This window comes from Parasteatoda tepidariorum, chromosome 6, assembly GCF_982258835.1.
Source record: "Parasteatoda tepidariorum strain Cologne lab strain chromosome 6, Ptep-v5.0, whole genome shotgun sequence".
NCBI lineage: Eukaryota > Metazoa > Arthropoda > Arachnida > Araneae > Theridiidae > Parasteatoda > Parasteatoda tepidariorum.
Genome location: NC_141760.1, coordinates 78,010,888 through 78,030,556, shown reverse-complemented (window position 1 = coordinate 78,030,556; position 19,669 = coordinate 78,010,888). Strand labels below are relative to the sequence as shown.

Below are 19,669 nucleotides of genomic sequence, written 5' to 3'. Positions count from 1 at the left end.
ACATTAATTAGCAATCTCCGCTCAACTAATCTATGTAAATCGTTAAATAAAGGCATACGAGATGATTAAACTTATTTTATATCTATTTGTAGAAGTTTATAACATAACTTTTGTTTTGCCTATATCAATTGTTTCATATTATTTATTTTTATGTAGAAAATCCTTTCCCACAAAGAATTGAAAGATTCTCTGGTAGAGTCAGGTTTATTGCAAAGTATTTCTTTGAAAGAAGAGCTACATATTTTTCCACACAAAGAGTTTCTTTTTTCATCAACATTTGTCATCGGAATCAATGCCAGATCTTTATATATTAGCAAAGAAAACCTGGATTAGTATATGGAATACACTTATACATATTTTTCGCTTTTTACAAAACTTTCTAGTATAGAATAAACATTTTTACACATATCGCTTAACTTATTATATTTAGTTTTTGCTTAATTTGTACACAATCTTTCAACTTCATTACTGCTTCACTATAATTCATGGCTAAAGATTCATTATTACTCATATATATATATTTACAAAATTTTCTGGTATTAAATGTAAAGTATAAACTTTGTATCAGATGCTCTGCTGTTGGAGCTAAACGTAAATAAAAATGTCACTTTACCAGTGCGTAAGAATTTTCAGGAACTTACATGACATTTTTTTTATGTTTAAAAAAAACAAGTAAAACAATATTTTCGATTTTTTAAAAGCATTATAAAAATTTTAACCAAAAATCCCAGATTGCAAGAAATTTTACGATAATTCCTGTAGTTTGATTTTCATTTGGGTTTTACAGGAAGTTTAATTTTTTAAGCTTAATTTATTACACTAGAAATAATAGTATAACAATCTTGTTTCCTTGAAGATTCAATAAAGTCATTCAAAAGGATTCACAAAAAAATCTCTTACTTATTTTTTACTGTATATCTTGTTTTTCCTCTCTTTTTTTAATATTTAACTGCAGTCAGGCTCTCAAATGCAACTTTTTGTTTGCGTTGAAAACGTGGTGATCTGGCGAACCTTCACTTATAAAGTATTGAAGAAAGTATATAAGAAATGCGCCAATTAACTTTCTTTTAGTAATAGTCATAAAATCTAAGAAAACACCGATAAGGTGCATTTATTTTTAGTTTGAGAAAGCTTTTTACTTTTCATTTGCGACTGATAATTTATCCTCGATTTTAGATGTTTTTTCTAGCTTTGTTTCGCAACAGCAGATTCAATATCGATATAAAAAGATTTTTAATGCAAGCTTAATGCGAATCTCAAAGCGCGTACACCAGCATATTTAAATTTAACATTGTTTCATTATATTACTGTTTAACACTGTATTTTCAAATCCTTTATATACCTTGTTGGGCTTTGTGATGAAGTTTGATGCGGATATTAAAATCAACGTTACACTGTTATCTGTGATATACTTTAGAATTGTATCCTGAAGTAGAATGGTCGAGTATTTCTCGGAAATTTCCTGAAATATTTATTCCGATTCAAAAATTCAACATTAAATTACTGGGTTTTTATGATAAAAATTATATCTCAGTTTTGCGAGTCTCAGCTTATAGAGAAACAAATTTTTTTATTTAATGTGCATATCTAGATTTTATGCAAAATGTCTCAAGAATTTTATTAATCAATGTAGCATATATTGAAAATAAATGAAGCTATTTGATGAAGAAAAAAATTGAAACGCATTTTAGAAATGAAAGTTAAATTAAAACAAAGTATGAATTTATTATCAAGACTAGACTTCACACAGCAAACATTGCAATGATTTCATTGTAGATACCATGAATAAAATATTATGTTAGTTAATTCAGAAAAAAAACAGCGAAAAAAATCATTGCATAATAAGAAGGTTCGTAACTTTTTTTAATGATAATGATTTTTTTAGCAAATATTATGAACAGAGAAATTTTTTAATTTTATTTCTAGTGTTGGAAACGAATTGAATATTTCCGTTTCAGAAATATTTTTAAATTTAAATGCTTTCAAAATATCAGATTGACTACAAGCCAGGAATGCTGCAAGAATGTAGAAAATATGATTTTACCTGACAAATCATATCATGTTTTCAACAATAAATGTATTAATATATCTACTTATTAATAAACACATTAATGAAATATATTAATGGAATATAGTTATTAATTAATTACTACTTAAGCCAGACATCTACTAATTAATATCTATTACAGTTTGATAGTTACGTTAGAAGTAATGATGTTTGAGATATTTTGAGATAAATAGGCTGAATTAATTTTTTTCCTCTAGTTTTAATGCAGAATTTTTAAATTTTGATTATAAAAGTCAGATTGATAATAAAATAATTGAAAAAAATCTGTTTCTAAAAATAACTTTTTTATTTGTGCCAAATCAGGTTATAATGTGTTTCAAAAAATATTTATTTTAATTAAGTTTCGTAAATAAAAAAGCGCTGTGATATGCAGCGCACTTTGAAGTTTAAAGTGCTGTGTAAGTTTGAATGGTGCATCGATGTTTATGTTTGGAAGAGTAAGTTATAAAAAAATTTTGTAGAGTATATTTAAAATTTTCCCATTGAAAGTTACTTTCTAGACGCATGTGTTGTTGTTGTTGTCGTATGCCTTTAAAGCAACCGGTGCGGTTGTTCTTGTTCAACGGTGACTATTTACTACACTGGGAGTTTTCGGGGGTCTTGGAGTTAACTACATTTAGTAACTAGAGTTAAACATCTTCCGTAACTTCAGCTAAACAATGTAATTTAAACTTCTAGCGCATGTGTTAAACTTAGAGTTTTGCTTTTGATAAGTATTCCGCATTATTGACAAATGTAAAATTTATTCAGATCTGAGTGTAAAACATACTTTGAGAACATTTAGATATCGACTGATTATCATATAACAAATAAAAATAGGTTAAACATCCACGTACACTGACATAAAAATTAAGTATCGTATCGCAAAGTGGTAAAGTGCGTGGATAAAAACATTAATAGGTAATGATAAATAGTAAAACTCTATAAATGGTTAAAAAATTAATATTAAATTTAGTAACCATTATTATTAACCATTAAATTTCTATTAATTTCTCTATTTTGCTGGAAGTCACAATTGTTCTAATTTCGAAGAGGTTACTGCTACGATGATATATATTCTGAGCAAAATTACTTGATCCATATAGTTCTAATGTACTAAATATAATGATGATATCTTAAATTGACTGTAATTTGTGATCAATGCTAAAACATATTTAGGAGTTTTAAAAATTCTAGTGTTAGATTTATATATATTATGAATTTTTTGAATTCTTGATAAATTCTGAAATAGAATATATATATATATATATATATATATATATATATATATATATATATATATATATATATATATATATATATATATATATATATATATATATATATATATATATATATATAAAAGATTTGAAATATAATTGTAAAAACACTTTAAAACAAAAAAATATTCATTTCAAAGTATACAAAAAAATACATAAACATTTTTCCTCATTTTCTTTTTAAATACAACTTGATTTCATTATAAGATATAAATTAGCCATTTGATACAAAAGTTAATAGTTTTAACATTTAAACTATTATTTTATCCAAATTATCATTTTTTACGGATTTTGTTGAATATTTTTATGCATATGCTTAATAAGCAACATTCGGAGTGAGCTGAAGCTTGAGGATTAAATGAATCAGTTCAAAAACAATTAAAAATTTTGAAGAATAAAAATTTAGATTTTCCATAGCATTAGAAACAAAGATCCATCAAAATTATAAAATTATAGTATAAAATAAATTCAAGAGTAACATGTAAATTTCCCTTCAGCCTTTTCCATTAATTTAATAATAATGTTCAGCTGGATAATAATTTTTATTCCCTACATCCGTTTTAAAGAATTAACGTTAAAAGTATACTTAAATTTGATCACCTAGAATTTTTGATTATCTAAAATAATACATTTTTTATCAATCCCAGATACATAGTAAAGATTAAACTTTTTTTTTCTATAACAATACTGGAATTCTTAATTGTACGTTAAAATAATTATTCGATTTCAAGAAATACTGCTGAAATAGCCAACTAGTAAAAGAAAGAGATTTCTTGTCGACTCCCAGTCTAACAGGCTTCTTTCCTTATGAACCATACATTTAGACTTGGACATGGACCAATAAATTATATCTAAACCATTGAGCGTAAATATCTAATATATCTTTTTGTGTCAGTAAGATAAAATAATATTTTCAGGTCAATTTTTCATTCTTATTATAAGCTGGAGGAATTAAACTCTAAAAAAATCTTATAAAACTTATTATTATGTAATCTTATATTTTTTTCAAACAAGTCATTATTTAAAAAAAGGGAAAAAAATTATTTAGAGAAAAAACATAGCGCCTATTTAGAAATAAGTCCAAATAATACAGCTGCATAAACTAAAATATGTTTATTCATTACGCCATTCAAAGATTTATTTTTTTCAGTTTTCCCATCAAAAATTATTCCGTACATACTTCAACTGTTTAGCGCTTATATAATCAATTTCAATTCATTTTTCGTTGTAACTTTCATAATTTCTTCTCGAAGTAAAGATTGGTTTATTAGCATTAATTTTTCAGTGAATGAAGAACATATTTTCGATGTTATAAAATAAAACAGAACACAAATGAGAGCTCAAATAATATACTTAGCATTGGCTAGCAATAAGTGCTCTATAAAAAGTGCCATTAGTAATAATACTATGAAACTGCAATCAACAATAGATGGTGGTACTTTGCGAAGTACACCTTCAATGGTAAATTGGGTTGTGCCATCATAAAACGTGCTGTAAGAGTGCTATAAAAGTGCCCGACCTTGCTCCCACATACTTTGTGTTTTTATACTCTGTGTTTTGTTTCAAATATAATTATTTTTAAAAACATAAAAGCTACTATATTTTGAGGTCCAAAAATTACTTATTTAGTGCATTATCAAAAATAATTTAGTAAAAAAAATCCGGTTACAATGATGATGAATGCATTTTGAATATTTTATGTAAAATTTGAAAAATACATTTTTTTAGATTTTCTGAGCATGTTTCTATTAATTAGTCTATTAATTATCATTTTTCTCTTTGTTTCAATTCAAATTTTTTTAGTAAAAAAGATATGTAACCTTCATTCGCAGGAGAGTAAATTTTTAAATAATTTAAATTATGCTTTTAAGAATCATAATTTATGTTAATGCATCTTGAGTTACATTATTATCATTTGTAAGTTTCATTTAAATAAATTGTTTTCTATTTTTATGAAGAAAAAAAGTAATTTGAATTATATATTTTTTATGAACGTTTTCTCGCTCAGGGAAACGAATCATTTTGGGAATATTGATACAGTAACAAATAACTTTTTTTAATTACTAAGAATCTTTCAACCTTGTGATAAATGATAAATCGTGTTTGACTCTACGAATTGTCGAACATGCATTTACAATGTCTGACAATTTCTCTTTAAATTTTTTTTACCAGTTGATGAGATTAATGAATTTCTTTAAATTCAATTACAGTGTAAAATATGAGCAATGCCTTTAAATGATAATACGAAAAAATGTTTCATGGAAATTTTAGAATTTCATTTTTCCATTAATACCTTATTCATACATTTTATATGAAATTGTTTTAAAATTCACGACGAATTAACGGTTACTGAATTTGCAGTAACGTGATGCTTTTATTTCTAAATTTAAATACAAAACAAGTGCTCATTTTCCATAAACAATTAAGGACACCATGTATGATTTAAAACTTAATTAATGTTAAGGTATATTGCCTTGTCTATCCATATAACATTAAAGTATTTTTTTAAAAACAAAAAATAACTATCAATATTTATTAATAGTTAGTTTAAAAAACATTTGCCTAGCTTTCAACGTGCCTGACAAGCTTTTTAGGCGCCGAAGCCAATGGTCGCGGGTTCGAAACGCACCTTGTGCATGAATGTCAGTTTCCCTCTTTCTCTCTGCGTGTGTGTTTGTCCTCTCTTGTATGCTCTGAGAACGTGGCCCACACCTTAAATGAGACTTATGGCCATGTGGTAAGGTTGGTCACCTCCGTGACTCAGGTTCACAAGTGCCGCCCACCAGATTACATTCTTTGACATGGACGATGACGGAAGTGTTTCATGTTTAATGTTAAGTTCGATGAATGCCATTAGAACAAAATCCATTTCTTATAATATATATATATATATATATATATATATATATATATATATATATATATATATATATATATATATATATATATATATATATATATATATATATATATATATTTCTTTGAAGAGCCGCATGCAATTGATAGCAGATACTCAAAATGACCAACAATTAATAGTTCCAGCTTTACAAGACTGATTAGTTGATAAGTTTTTTTGAAAAATTATCACATAGGTTGACCATTTTTAGTATTTATGATTGGACTTTAATTTAAGCTTAAATATAACTGTAAATTGACAAGAATGTTTAAAATTGTTATTTTGTAATGATATTTTTATGAAGTTTTAGTCATAATTTATTTTTAGTTGACCTTACTAATTAAAAGATATCATTAATAATTATCAACCGCGATTAAAAGATATTATCAATAATTATCAACCATGACGAGAAAAAGTGGTTAATGTGCTTTGCTTTTTATGGTAAAATTATGCAACGGATTCTAAAAGACGTAGTATTACTTAATATTTGCTGTTTGATGGTTTGTCTTGTGCACTCTTTAAACATAAGGACATATATTTGAAAAATCTAATTTATCTAAAAATAACTTTATTCATTGAATAGTTAAATAGATTAGACTTATAAAAATTATTTCAAGTACCTTTTTAATCGATCCCATTTCAAAATTTAAAAATATGGAGACATATTTGGAGATACTTTTATAAATAATTGAAGAATTATCTCTTCAAATCTATACTAATACAATCTCCTTTTTGAATACAATTTTGTAAAAAAAAAAGATTAAATCAAATCACTCACCGTGAGATTTGACTTTCACAGGAATCGTAAAAATTAAAAGAAATCGAAACAAACATGTTTTAACCTTTTTCTTCTTAGAATTCATGTCAGTGAAATAATTTGTTGTATCAAATTCTCCAACGTTCACAAATTATCCTTTGTTAGTAGTTAAACGCATCGTGATAAAAGTTTTCTTTCCTCACAAATTTGCCTCCCACGGAACCATAGATGAAACCAATTATCTCCAATATTTAGATATAGTTACAATTTATGGCAAATTATTTCCCATCATAAAAGGAGTTTTAATAGCTCTTAACGCAAAACTCGACGAAAACTTTTCAGTTAAGTCATCATAAAGATCCCATCAGTAACTTCTCACTGAAAAAGCGCTACCAAGTGTCCGACGGTGAAACCAACTACAAAGTCGCTTCGCAAGATCTAAAACTGCCGCTATATGCACACTGCTGCGTTGACATTGCCAGTGCAAAGATTTGATGCCGCTTTAGTTAGATGAGGCCGATAGATGGCGCTGGGAATATTCGACCGTTCCCACCTTGAGGAAGAAGAGGAGACGATATTTTGACAAGTTTTTAGCGTGCGAAAATATGATTAGTTGCATTTTTTGGTTCTTCTATCTCACGTCTTTTAACATTAAATTTCTAGAGCTGAGATTGCTCTTTTATTATTCCGTTACGTTTATAGTCTTTTTTTCGTTGATGTTTGACATATTACTATTCCAACATTGAAAATACATTTTCAAAATTTACGTTTAAAGCTTAGATTTTATTTTATTTTCAAGTAGGCAATGATTCTTTAAAACAAAACCATTTCTAGGAGAAAAAGAAACAAAAGCTCTAAATTTTTATCGAAGTCAATGTGTTTAAAGACGTCTTTATTTCCTTTAAATTATTTTGACCAAAAATTTATACCGAAAAGGAAATGTTGGAAATATTTTGGAAATATGGAACTACATATAAACTTAATTGGACGCATAAATACATAGAAAAATAAATAAAATCATAATGTATTTAAAATCGTGAATTTCAGAAAACAAGTTACTGACTTTTGAAGGGAAACTTAAAATATTTATCTCGCTTTGCTCAGATAAAAAAATTTTTTTAATGCAACACTTTAATTTTACAGATTGTTGTTAAAAATAAAATAAAATCTTTATGATCCGGGATTCTCAAAAATTGTCCTTGATTTCAACCCCACAACCATGGTTTAAATGAGTTTTTGCCGTATTTCTTTTCAGATTAGTTTATTAATTCAAATCAAAATATTAATTTAATTGTTATTTTTAATTATTTATATATTAACTAACACTTCTTAATTAAATTAGTAAAAGAGTAACATCCGTTACATCTCCCATTTAAAATAACAGATAATATTATCATTAAAACTAGCTTATAATTTTAAGCATAAATATTTAATAAATAAGTTACCAATAGAAATCTAGAGTAAAAATTGCGCAATGTTTTTCGATGCTGTTGATGAATGTTTAGTAGCATGAGTTTAATAGTAATACTGAATAATGAGTTTAAAAGCATGCTGTCAGAAATTTAAATTGGGATGAAAGGTAGACTTGAGTTTATCGAAACCAACAGCATTCCGAATTTCGCAGCAGGATTCCTAAAAATATCATAAGACTTTTTCTTAGAAGAAAAAGGATGACTTAGCCGATGGTCGCCCTTACATATTTGCTTTATAATTTAACAATAGACACATTCTAAAGATATAACATCAGTGACAATCTCTAGCTTCGACTTATATTTGATAAAAAAAAAACAGTTTATTACACGTATTTCAACGTTTAGTTATTTTATGTTCACTGTGTCAGACAAATTCAATGAACATTACGTGCTTTTAGGCATGGTATACATCAACAAATATTATACTATTGAAGTTGCCTGACACATCTGTATATATATATATATATATATATATATATATATATATATATATATATATATATATATATATATATATATATATATATATATATATATATATATATATATATATATATATATATATATATATATATCTGGACTGTCGAGCCAGTGAGGAAGGATATATATATATATATATATATATATATATATATATATATATATATATATATATATATATATATATATATATATATGTGTGTGTGTGTGTGTGTGTGTAAGGTATTAAAAGGCAGAAATAATGGAGAAAAGATTCTTAGGTGTACTCGTAATAGAGTAAAGATATTTTTGGGTGGCGTAAAAATTTTTTCCATTATTATTGACACTAATGATTATGATAATGTGTATTAATTGAAATATTATGGTAATGTGTATTGATTATTATAATGTGCATTATTATGATGTTTATTAATTGAAATAAATTAAATTGAGATATGTGCTTAAAAGCCAAGTTAGAGTAGACAAGATCAAAGAGATCTAAAGCTTATCAGCTATTAGTGGTTATTTTTCTGATTTACTGCATTATCAGTTTCGCTGCCTTTTTATCCCAATTCAAAATTAAAGTGAAATTTTGGAATCTATCATAATTGTCTAAACGCTCTTAATGAAGATGATGGTTAGATGGTTTTTGTCGATATCAACAGGTTTCATTTCTTGTATTTCTTCTCAAGCCTGGATTTCCTTAACCTAGCTCTTACGTAATGTTAATAAATATTGTAAATGTGATACTTTTATTCGTACGTGACTCATGGCCTTATATCTTGAATCCGACTACAGCTTTGTTCTTGTGCTGCTGCACGACGAGATTTGAAATAGGCAATTGGGCATTCCTGAGGTGCCGTAATACAGCTTTACGTATTGTTAAACTCATTTGTTTTTTTAACAAACTTCGAAGTTATTTCTGTAATTTTCAATGGTTAAAAAATAAAATACAACACCAGTATAATATTCAAAATATTATTTGTATTTCCATGTAATATGTTATTTACTACATTAAATCCTTTTGCCAGTTTATTACATCTGAATAATTTAGTTTTGGAAATATACCAAAACCTACTTTCTTTGAAACTTAATGCAGTTTTCAACGTTGTGTGATTTTTAACCATCTGGAGAAAATTTTCCGCGGAGGAAATAAAGTTTATCACTCGACTTTTTTTTATTGACAAAATATGCAAATGCAAATTATCTGAATCTTAATGTTCTCAATCTTGGAATTTTAACATTTTGCTCAAAAAGAGGATTTCTTTAGCTGTCTTCAATTACATTTTGACAAAAGCATGTAAAGCCTTCATCCAACCAGAAAATACTCAAATACTGACAATCATTACATTTACTAACTGAAAAATATAATTTTATTTTCAAATATATGCTATAAATTCTTTTTTTACTTCTTGAATTTACATTGGGTATTGTATAGCTGCAAAATTACATCAGAGTAACAATTAAATGCATTAATTACATAATGTACATTAAAAAGCAATTTGTAAAAAATTGATTACGGCTACCCCCTCTCATATTTTGAGGTTCAGAAATCTAAATCCGTCAAAAAAATGGTTTCCTTAATCACCATTCAAAAAAAGTACATTTTTGAGTAAAATAACATGTGCACTAATTAAATTACATATTTTCGGTCTCCTGTTTGAAGGATTAAAACTGAGTTTCAGTTTTTAAAAATTAGATCAAAAGTTATTCCGATTGTACCACTTTCCGCTTTTTTGCATTTTACATATGATGTGCTAATTTGCTCTGTTACCATGATAACATTCACAACAATAATGAAATTAAAGATACTTCATATTGATAGGGAAATTACAGATATTTTTTATAAAGTACCTTAAAAAAGTATGGTCAATACTAACAAAATATCATATTTCTTACAGCGTTTTTGACTCCATGGTAGCACTCAAAATCTCGATAATATATACTAAAGTATTTGATTTTGGTTAAATTAATATTAAAATATGTTTTTATAAAATGCGATAAAATTTGGTAATTTTGTCATGATACTTTAACATGGCATAAAAACCGCTTATTCGGTTAAATTTATTTTTCAATTTTATGTTTTTTACTAGATTTGGAGTGATAAGAACTCTAATTTTGAAAACCAAAATTTTCAGTAAACCACTACCATTTGAGTGGAAAATTTATTTATACAAATAGTTTAAATAACAAGATTTAAGTTATTTTTTTTCTTTTCTTTTAGAGATGTTAATCTCATAAAATTTGGTAATTTCACCAGCATCTTTTCTCTTCGCCAGAATACTAATGGTTCTTGCGTTCATATATACCTCAATTTACGGCATATTTGCTAACGTCCATTATATCTACAATTTACAAATTATTATAGCTAGGAAAAAATTCATTGAATATTCTTAAATATCAATATATACATTTCCATAGAATATAAACTCTGCAGAGCGAAAATATGCTAAACGTATAATGTAAGCCTTATAAATGTGCAACACTATATGTGTGATATTTGACAATTTGTCATACATCGAAATGTCATCAAATCTTGCTAATCAAAACCTAATCATATAAATATAACTTAACTCCCAGCAGAACGTACTAATAATTTGAACTACCACGCTAATTAAACTATTCAATCTAGAGCTAGACTAAATATCCTTCTATATTGTTAATTTCTCAGTTTTAGTTAGAAAATACGGGAACAATATTTTTGTAATATTCCCCCGTTTTTTTTTATTTTTTTATTTATTTAAACAATACACGTAGGTGTGATTTATGCTATAACCAATATCAAGTTACTGATTATTTAATTTATCTTTTATTCTGTACAAATAAAAAGCATTTAACGACACTGTCAAAAAAAATTCGAATTTTTCCGGCACTCAGGTTGCAAATACTTTTAACTACGAAATCCCTTTTTACCCTATAGTTATGTACCGTATTTCCTAAAGAAATATTTACTGAATTGCAAGCATTCAATGAATATTACAGTAAAGCTTATTGTACACCAGAACTTTTTTTTTGCTCCGGAAAATTTTGAGGTAAAAATTAATTCAATGATAAAGCGTAGTGGTATTTTGAGTGCCTGTATCTTTGACCTTAATTTGACAGATATTTTGACAGCGTAGTGTTATAACGATGTGCTAAGTGAATGTAAAAAAAATATAACTTGTTTGTATTTCTAATTGTTTCAAAATTATTGTGGATACCCCGATAAATTAATGATGTACTTTACGGTAAAAAATCTCCAGATAAAATACTTACCAGTGCATTGGGGAAATCATCCGTAAACTCCATTTTACCGTAAAATCTGTTTTTTCAGCAAAATATTTTACCTTGATATCACATCTTGCAGCAATGTTTATTTGATTAGAGTGATTCAGGTACTTTACTGAAATTACTATAGTGAAATTTTCAGTTTATAAAATTGTTTGATCTGTAACATGTGCCTTTAAAATGGATCCTGTGATAAAAAGTACCGATACTCTGAGTGCCGGTATTTTACCGTAATATAAACTAAAAGGTTTAACAGAATTTCTATAAAATGAAATTTCACACAGAATCTGAATAAGAAGCCACTAAGATATTAAACAGCAAATTCAAAATTTTACTATAACAGTCTACTCTAAATGCTACAAATCATAGATTAAAATGCTTATGTAGCAATTAATATTTCAGAATTGTCTGAAATAATATTTTAGGTCAAGATCAAGCGAAGAAATTCTCTTTAAAGTTCACGTTTTTGAACATTAAAATTCACGATTTTGAATATTCACAAGATCAATGAGAAAATTTACACAGATATCAAAATTTTAATTTGAAACTCCAAAGTTTGTTTCTTATTAGAAATTTTACGCTAGAGCATTAATATTTTTTATGATTAAATAAAATACTTTTAGAAACTAATTAAAAATTATAAAGAAAGAAAGAAAGTTAGAGATCAAAGATATAGTTCATTCTCTAAAAAAATATAAATTTAGACTTCATTTTAATAATTATTCCTACTTTTGATTTCCTGTTTTCAAAAATTATTCCTTTTCGTTTTATTTACTAAATACACTATGTAAGCATTTAATCACTGTAATAAATATACCGCCAATTATTTTGCATTTAAATTACTAATTACCTACGTATCACATGTTGTTCATTTTAATATTTTCAATTATTTAATATAATCTGAAAACATGGAAACTAATTTTTAACGATACATCACCATATAAAATGTCACAAGAAAGCAAATAAAAATAACACAGCTTTCGAATTCGTATAGCACTGAGCTATATCTTAAAACTAATTGTAAAACGAATTTTTTAACGTTGTACTGAATGCCTATCAAACAATGAAAGGTTTTAAATCCTGATGTAACGTTACAATGTTGAAAGAAATATTACAGAAAACATTTAACAACCTCTAAGGATTATATTAAAATCTGCATATTGTAAAGTTTATAAGCAGTTATGGAGAACAAGTAAGCAAAAATACGGTGCAAACATGATTGTAATATAGTTAAGAAAAATAAAAACCTACGTACATGCTTTAAAAGGTAAATTTTTACAAAATTATGCTGCCGTATGTATAAACTATTCTACGATTTAAACTGATTATGTGAAATGTATTTAGAAGTTGAAGTGAAAAAAAGAGACAAATATGTAGAACATAACAGTTCAATCAAGTTATGAAAAATTGGACTGCAGCCAATAAATATATAGGCAAGAATATATTTGAATTTATGTTTGACGCGTGTAAAATATAAGGGATGGAATTCGTCATAATATTTTCGAAATTAAAATCTTTAATACAGTTCATTTTTAAATTTAAGATAAAAGTTTATGTAAAATTGCTTCCGAATGCAAAGGTTGTTTAAAGATGGTTTAGAAAATGCCCCTCAACTAAACTTAATTCTTTCGAAACAATATCTTACTACGTTTTGAATTAAACTTCTTGAAACCTTTAAAATTTGTAGGGACAATTTAAAAGTCCTACATTTAATAAAAATTAATAGTTTTTAGATCCCATATTTTCAAGAAAAATTTTAAATAATGAAACGAAAGAGAAATTTGATCCTAATTAATTATTTATTGTCGATATTATTATTTTTTATTAAAAATATTTTCAAGTATATTTACAGCTAATTACTTTTGAATAATTTAATAATTTATTACGCCAAAGAATATATGATACGTTAAACTAAAATTTGTTAACTAAACAATTAGAACTTATAAAAATTGTAATTTTACATTTCGGTTTTTTATTTAAAAATAATACAGTTATATTTTTGAAAACAAAAAAAAAAATCCTAATTTAAAAAAGAAATAAAAAATTCTGTTTTACTTGACGTTGCTTTTTAGTTAGAAATCTAAATATATTTTTCTCTCTTTTGAATTTTATTATAGCGACAAAAACGTGTGTAAAAAATTCAACAAGAATTTTTTTTTTATTCGTATTTCAAATTTCATATCATAAGAGGCTCTTCACTTCTTGTATTGATTATTAATCACTTCAAATGAAGATGTTTTTAAGTACAACTAACATAAGGAAATAAAAAAATATTAAGCTAACCACGTTCTTAAATTGAAGTAAGAGTACATACATAAGAATTTTTTTGCATTTAGAGTATAGAGTAGAGTGCAAGTTAAAATAAATTAATTATTATTGATCCATATACTGCTTACAAAAATAAAATCCGTCAAATATATGATTTACAATTGCCTCTTTTTCTCCAAAAAATAAACTTTTTTCCAGTTTTGAAAAAAAATTGCTAGGGGAAAATATTAAATATTAAGAAATATATAATGCTTCAAAATATGATCAAAGAAAATACTTTTGTTTCTTCATATGATACTGAATATGATACTTCAATTTCAAGACCACGTTTTTAAATTGAAGTAAGAGTAAATATATAAGAAATTTTTTGCATTCAGAGTATAGAGTGCAGTGCAAGTTCAAATTAATTAATCAATATTGATATTTATACTGCTTACAAAAATAAAATTCCGTCAAATATATGATTTGCATTTACCTTTTTTTTTTTTCAAAAAGATAAATATTTTCCGGTTTTGAAAAAAAAATGCTAGGGGAAAATGTTAATTACTAAGAAATATATAATGCTTCAAAATATGGTCAAAGAAAATATTAAAAAGAACATCAATAAAAATCCTTTAATATTATCTTATTAATTACAAAAGATTTTCTTAGGTTACGCGTGCTTAGGCAAACTATTGCGTGACTTCAAGAAGTGCTCAAGCTTTTCAGCTTATCATCTTAGTACATACATCACTCTTTATTTAGGCAACATATACAGTATCAAAAAACGACTTTGGTGCAGATATTAAATACCTGTCATAAGATATCACTTTGGTATATCAATCAACTCTTTCTAGCTACGATATTTTCTTAGAAGAACGACGTCTAATGACAAGCCTGCCCAGTTACTCGATTTACTATGTCAGCTTATAACGCGGGCATTTTTATCGTTTTTCTTATCAATAATGAAAACTTTTGTTATTTTATAAAAATTATGCATTTACTAAACTTGCTCATGTTTTGGTCTTATATTTCTTTTAAATGTAAAGTCTGAACGTACTGAAGTATTTTATCTACTTAATTAAAATCGTGTTATGTTTTTTTTTCTTCTTATATTATCTAATTTATCCAAAATATAAGGGGGAACTTAGAATAAATATCTAAAAAAATACATTCTAAGACTTAATATGTAACGCTATATGCATTGCGCGTAATAAAAAAGTTTATTAAACCTTTAAGGATCGTGTTTGTTTTTTGTTAAAATAACTTCAGCGAATGGGAAAAGGAAAAGTTGGAATTTATCAAGTTGTTTTGAATTTGTTATCCTGTTAGTAATTTTCACTTAAAGCTTTCTTATTTTTCAGCTAAATTTGATTTTTCATTTTTTTTCTAAATTCATGAATAGATTAAAGCATATATGGTCTGGGATGGGAAGAGTGTAGAGTTCCTTAATGCTTTTGATTTAGAGATTGGTCAGCAGAACTAGATAGCCAGGAAAATCTTGATGAGTATTTATGAAAATATTTTTTGAATGAGAACTATATGTGTAAAAGATCGAACATCAAGACTAAGCATAAAAATATCATGCCTACGTTGAATTTAAATTACATCAGAAAAATAATCTGCAAAGCATACAGTAGTTAAGAGCAATAATTTGTACAACATGCTATGTTATATTTCAAAACATGCTTTGAGTCATAAGGCATAAAAATAGCAAAGAAGCTCAGATTAACAAGAGTAGATTAAGACAGGAAAAATACAAGATTTAATTTGAAAAATAGAAATATTACTGATTTTTTTTTTACAAAAAAAAATTTTTTTTTTTACAAAAAAAAATTATTTTTTTTAGAAAGCAACATTGTGAATCCCGAAAATTAAAAATACTGAATTTTTAAATCTTATGTATTTTTCTATAATTTCTCAAAGGAAATAAAAATGGTTTTAACGATAATTTACTTATAGTATTGATTGTCACAATTTGAAAGAAACGTTCTATGATTGTGCAATAAATTATTCTCCTGTCTCATATTTTGATATCCATCAACAAAACACTGATAAAATTGAACAGAAGAACTTGAATATTGTCATTCAACAATAATTGGGATTACAGATAATTGGGAATTGCAATTTCCATTGGATAAAGCTTAGCAATTCTATATGTGGAAATAATTCAGAGGATTCCACAGGGTCTCTTTGCATGAAGCGATGAGGAAAATGTTAATATTAATTTCAAAGATTACATGAAAACCGTTATTAAACTTAGCGAAATTGAAAATTTTATAAAATGAATTTTAATGCAGAATATGTCTCATTTAAAAAAGAAAATGCAAAGATTATTTTAAAATTCCATTTCCTGCAAAAATTCTTTTTAAGTAAGCAAAGGAAAATAAAGAAATATGACAAAGTATAAAATCAAATATTTTTTTACAGAAGAGCATTGCAAATATTATGCGTCCTCATTTCCAAGAGTTCTTTAAAAATTAAAAATTGTCCTTCCAACATGATTTGCCTCAGAGCACAATTATAAGGCGCGCAACAATATTGTTGAGAGATTGTTCTGACTTCCTTACTGCTCAAGAATTGCGACTATATTCACAAAAATATTAGTGGAATTTCTGCTTATTTTAGAAGATATGTTTTGCTTTAAAACTTACAATACTTACACATGAGCCGCAGTGTCTCAGGCGATAAATCACTCGCTACCCTATGAGGTGATTCAGGTTCGAATCCCAGCGGCATTTGGTCTGAACGAATTCTTCTCCCGGAAACAGTGTTGACCTCAGTACTGACATAAAATATCCTCTGCGGCAGATGAATCATGGGTTAGAATCTCTTTGTCGTCGGGCTAACTGTGGGGGTATCGTGATATATCTCTTTATGTAACTCAAAGGCAGGTTAGTTCAATCCAAAAGTCCCCCACTAAAGCTAGTTTGTCCCAATGCTTGATAAAGGATTTGTTATTCTGGATTGGGTTCAAACTTACAAGGCTTCTAGTTTAAGGATTGGTAGACGCTAACTCATAACTAGGTTGGCGGTCCAAAGCCGGTTATAAAATAAAATATGAAAAACCTAGACATCCTATAAAAAATCCTTATGCAAGGATCCTTATGCAAAATCCTTATGCAAGGAATAGGACAAAATATTTGTAAATGAGTTGCGATTCACAGAAATTAAAAATATTAACACATTTATTGCATGACTTAAAACACTTTTTTTACTGTATATATCCATGTTATTTTCTGCAACACTATATTTCCTACTTCCTAATAATAATTCTAACTGTCCTGGGCATTTTATTAAATCATGTACTTATAACATTACAATATTGAAGTCACTCGTTGAATAATTTTTACCATAACATTGCAATTCGCATTGCTCGTTATATTTTTGTTTACGTCATTCTTAAATTTTCAACAGTTTATGAATAAAATCCCTGCGTATAATACCACATGTCATGTTCCTAACGAGAAAAAAAAAATTGTTACAAAAAATATTTGTTGTCGGAGATTTAAGCTTTAAACAAATAATTGTTTGTACCAGAATATATATGTAATGCATGGAATATATATGTTCTATTGCTTTTTGAACGAAAGAAAATATGAAACAAAATTTTATTACTTTTCTAGTTTCTTTTAATGGATACTTCACTAAACAAACAATTTCATGTTTCTATTACAATTTTTTAATCTCTGGAGCAGCAGTATCTATTACAATATGTTTCCGAATTTGCAATAATAATTTTAAACATTTTGTACCTTTTAAAAGTAATGCAATTTTAAATTAACTTAAAACTTGAAATGACCTGATGAATAAAGTTTCTTTAGCATTACAATTCACATTACGTGCCATATTTTTGTCTACGTTACTTCAAAATTTACATCAGTTTTATGTATAAAATCGCTACATATTATACCACATATCAGGTTTTTAATGAAACACATATAAGACTTTTGTTACTTTTAGAATTAAAAAAAAATATAGAGAGACTTAGGCCTTAAACAAATAATTGTTTTTACCGGAAATAAATTGGAAAATATATGTTTCAATTCTCTCTAAACAAAAGAAAAAATGAAAAAAACTTTGCTTACTTTTCTTGTTGTTTCTAATGGATACTTTGTTGAACGAGCGATTTGATGTTTCTATTACAATTTCTTAATCTCTGGAGTAAAGTCGAGTTGCAACCCTGCTGCGTGTTGAAGATATCTAGTTTCTTAGTCCATTACTAAGAGGAATGGAGAGTTTAGAAAACTGCTGGATAAGGAACATTTTCAAGTTTATCAGAGGGAATGTCAATTCCGGTAGAACACTAGCTGAATTCCATTTGAAGAAATGTTTTATTACTGATGCATTGATATATTTTTATTTTCTTTATCTTAAAATTTCTCTAAAGATCTTTTCCTTTTGTTTGACTTGAATGAAATCTTTGTGATTTAACTTTGATTTTAAACCGCAGAAAGAAAGTAACCGAGTTTTCTGGATTAAAGAGAACTCAGTTTATCATAGAAAAATCTTTTGTTTCCTATATTTTCCTAAAGAATGTATTATGATTTCTTAAAAATGTTTTAAGGATGGGTTTTACTTTTATTCATTTTAAAAACAAATGTTTATTTTATTTTTAAATTCACATATTGAGAAACTAATAATTTCGGGCACGAAATAATAATTTCTTCCAATTGATGAAATAACCCAATTATTTTTAATTACGTATTGAAAAAACCTGCTTCTTAATATTATTAAAATGAATTTATAATTATACATTAATTCTAGTGGAATACCCGTTCTTCTCATAAGGTGAATAAAAATTAAGAAATAATCAAGAAGCTAGAAATTATCGAAGTTATTCTTAAAATGTGCAAAAAACTGAATTGTCTGCAGTTAAATTTAAAACTACGACTAACGTTTAACCAATCAAAAAATTACATTTTGCTTTTCGCTCATCTCGTTCGAACTGTTCGTCGTAGAATGTTCCAATATCGACAGTGACCTTCCTCGTGCTTCAAACTATCTGTATGCCAAGTTTCATTGTTTTCAGTTGAAGGGCTTAGGAATCGATAAAGGACACCCACGCAGAGACTATCATTTTTGTAAGTATAGATTACAGTAATTATTAGATTACGCTATTAAAATGTAAATAATTCGCATAAATTACATAAAGATAAGATTTAGAAATTAAATAACTTAAGTACATAACACAATTCTTATTTAAAATAAAATTTTTGTCAAAATGAATTTTAAGTAAGTTTG

General features: G+C 26.5%; 1 protein-coding gene across 1 annotated transcript in view; it reads right to left on the bottom strand.

The window, feature by feature from the left end:
• LOC107457018 (lachesin) overlaps window positions 1–7,473 on the bottom strand; it is a 243,983-nt gene extending 236,510 nt beyond the window's left edge. Inside the window, exon 1 of the mRNA XM_016075047.4 lies at window positions 7,002–7,473. Coding sequence (XP_015930533.1) covers window positions 7,002–7,086 — 85 coding nt within the window. The 5' untranslated portion in view covers window positions 7,087–7,473. The remainder of the gene's footprint in view (window positions 1–7,001) is intronic.
• Between the last annotated feature and the right edge of the window lie 12,196 nt (window positions 7,474–19,669).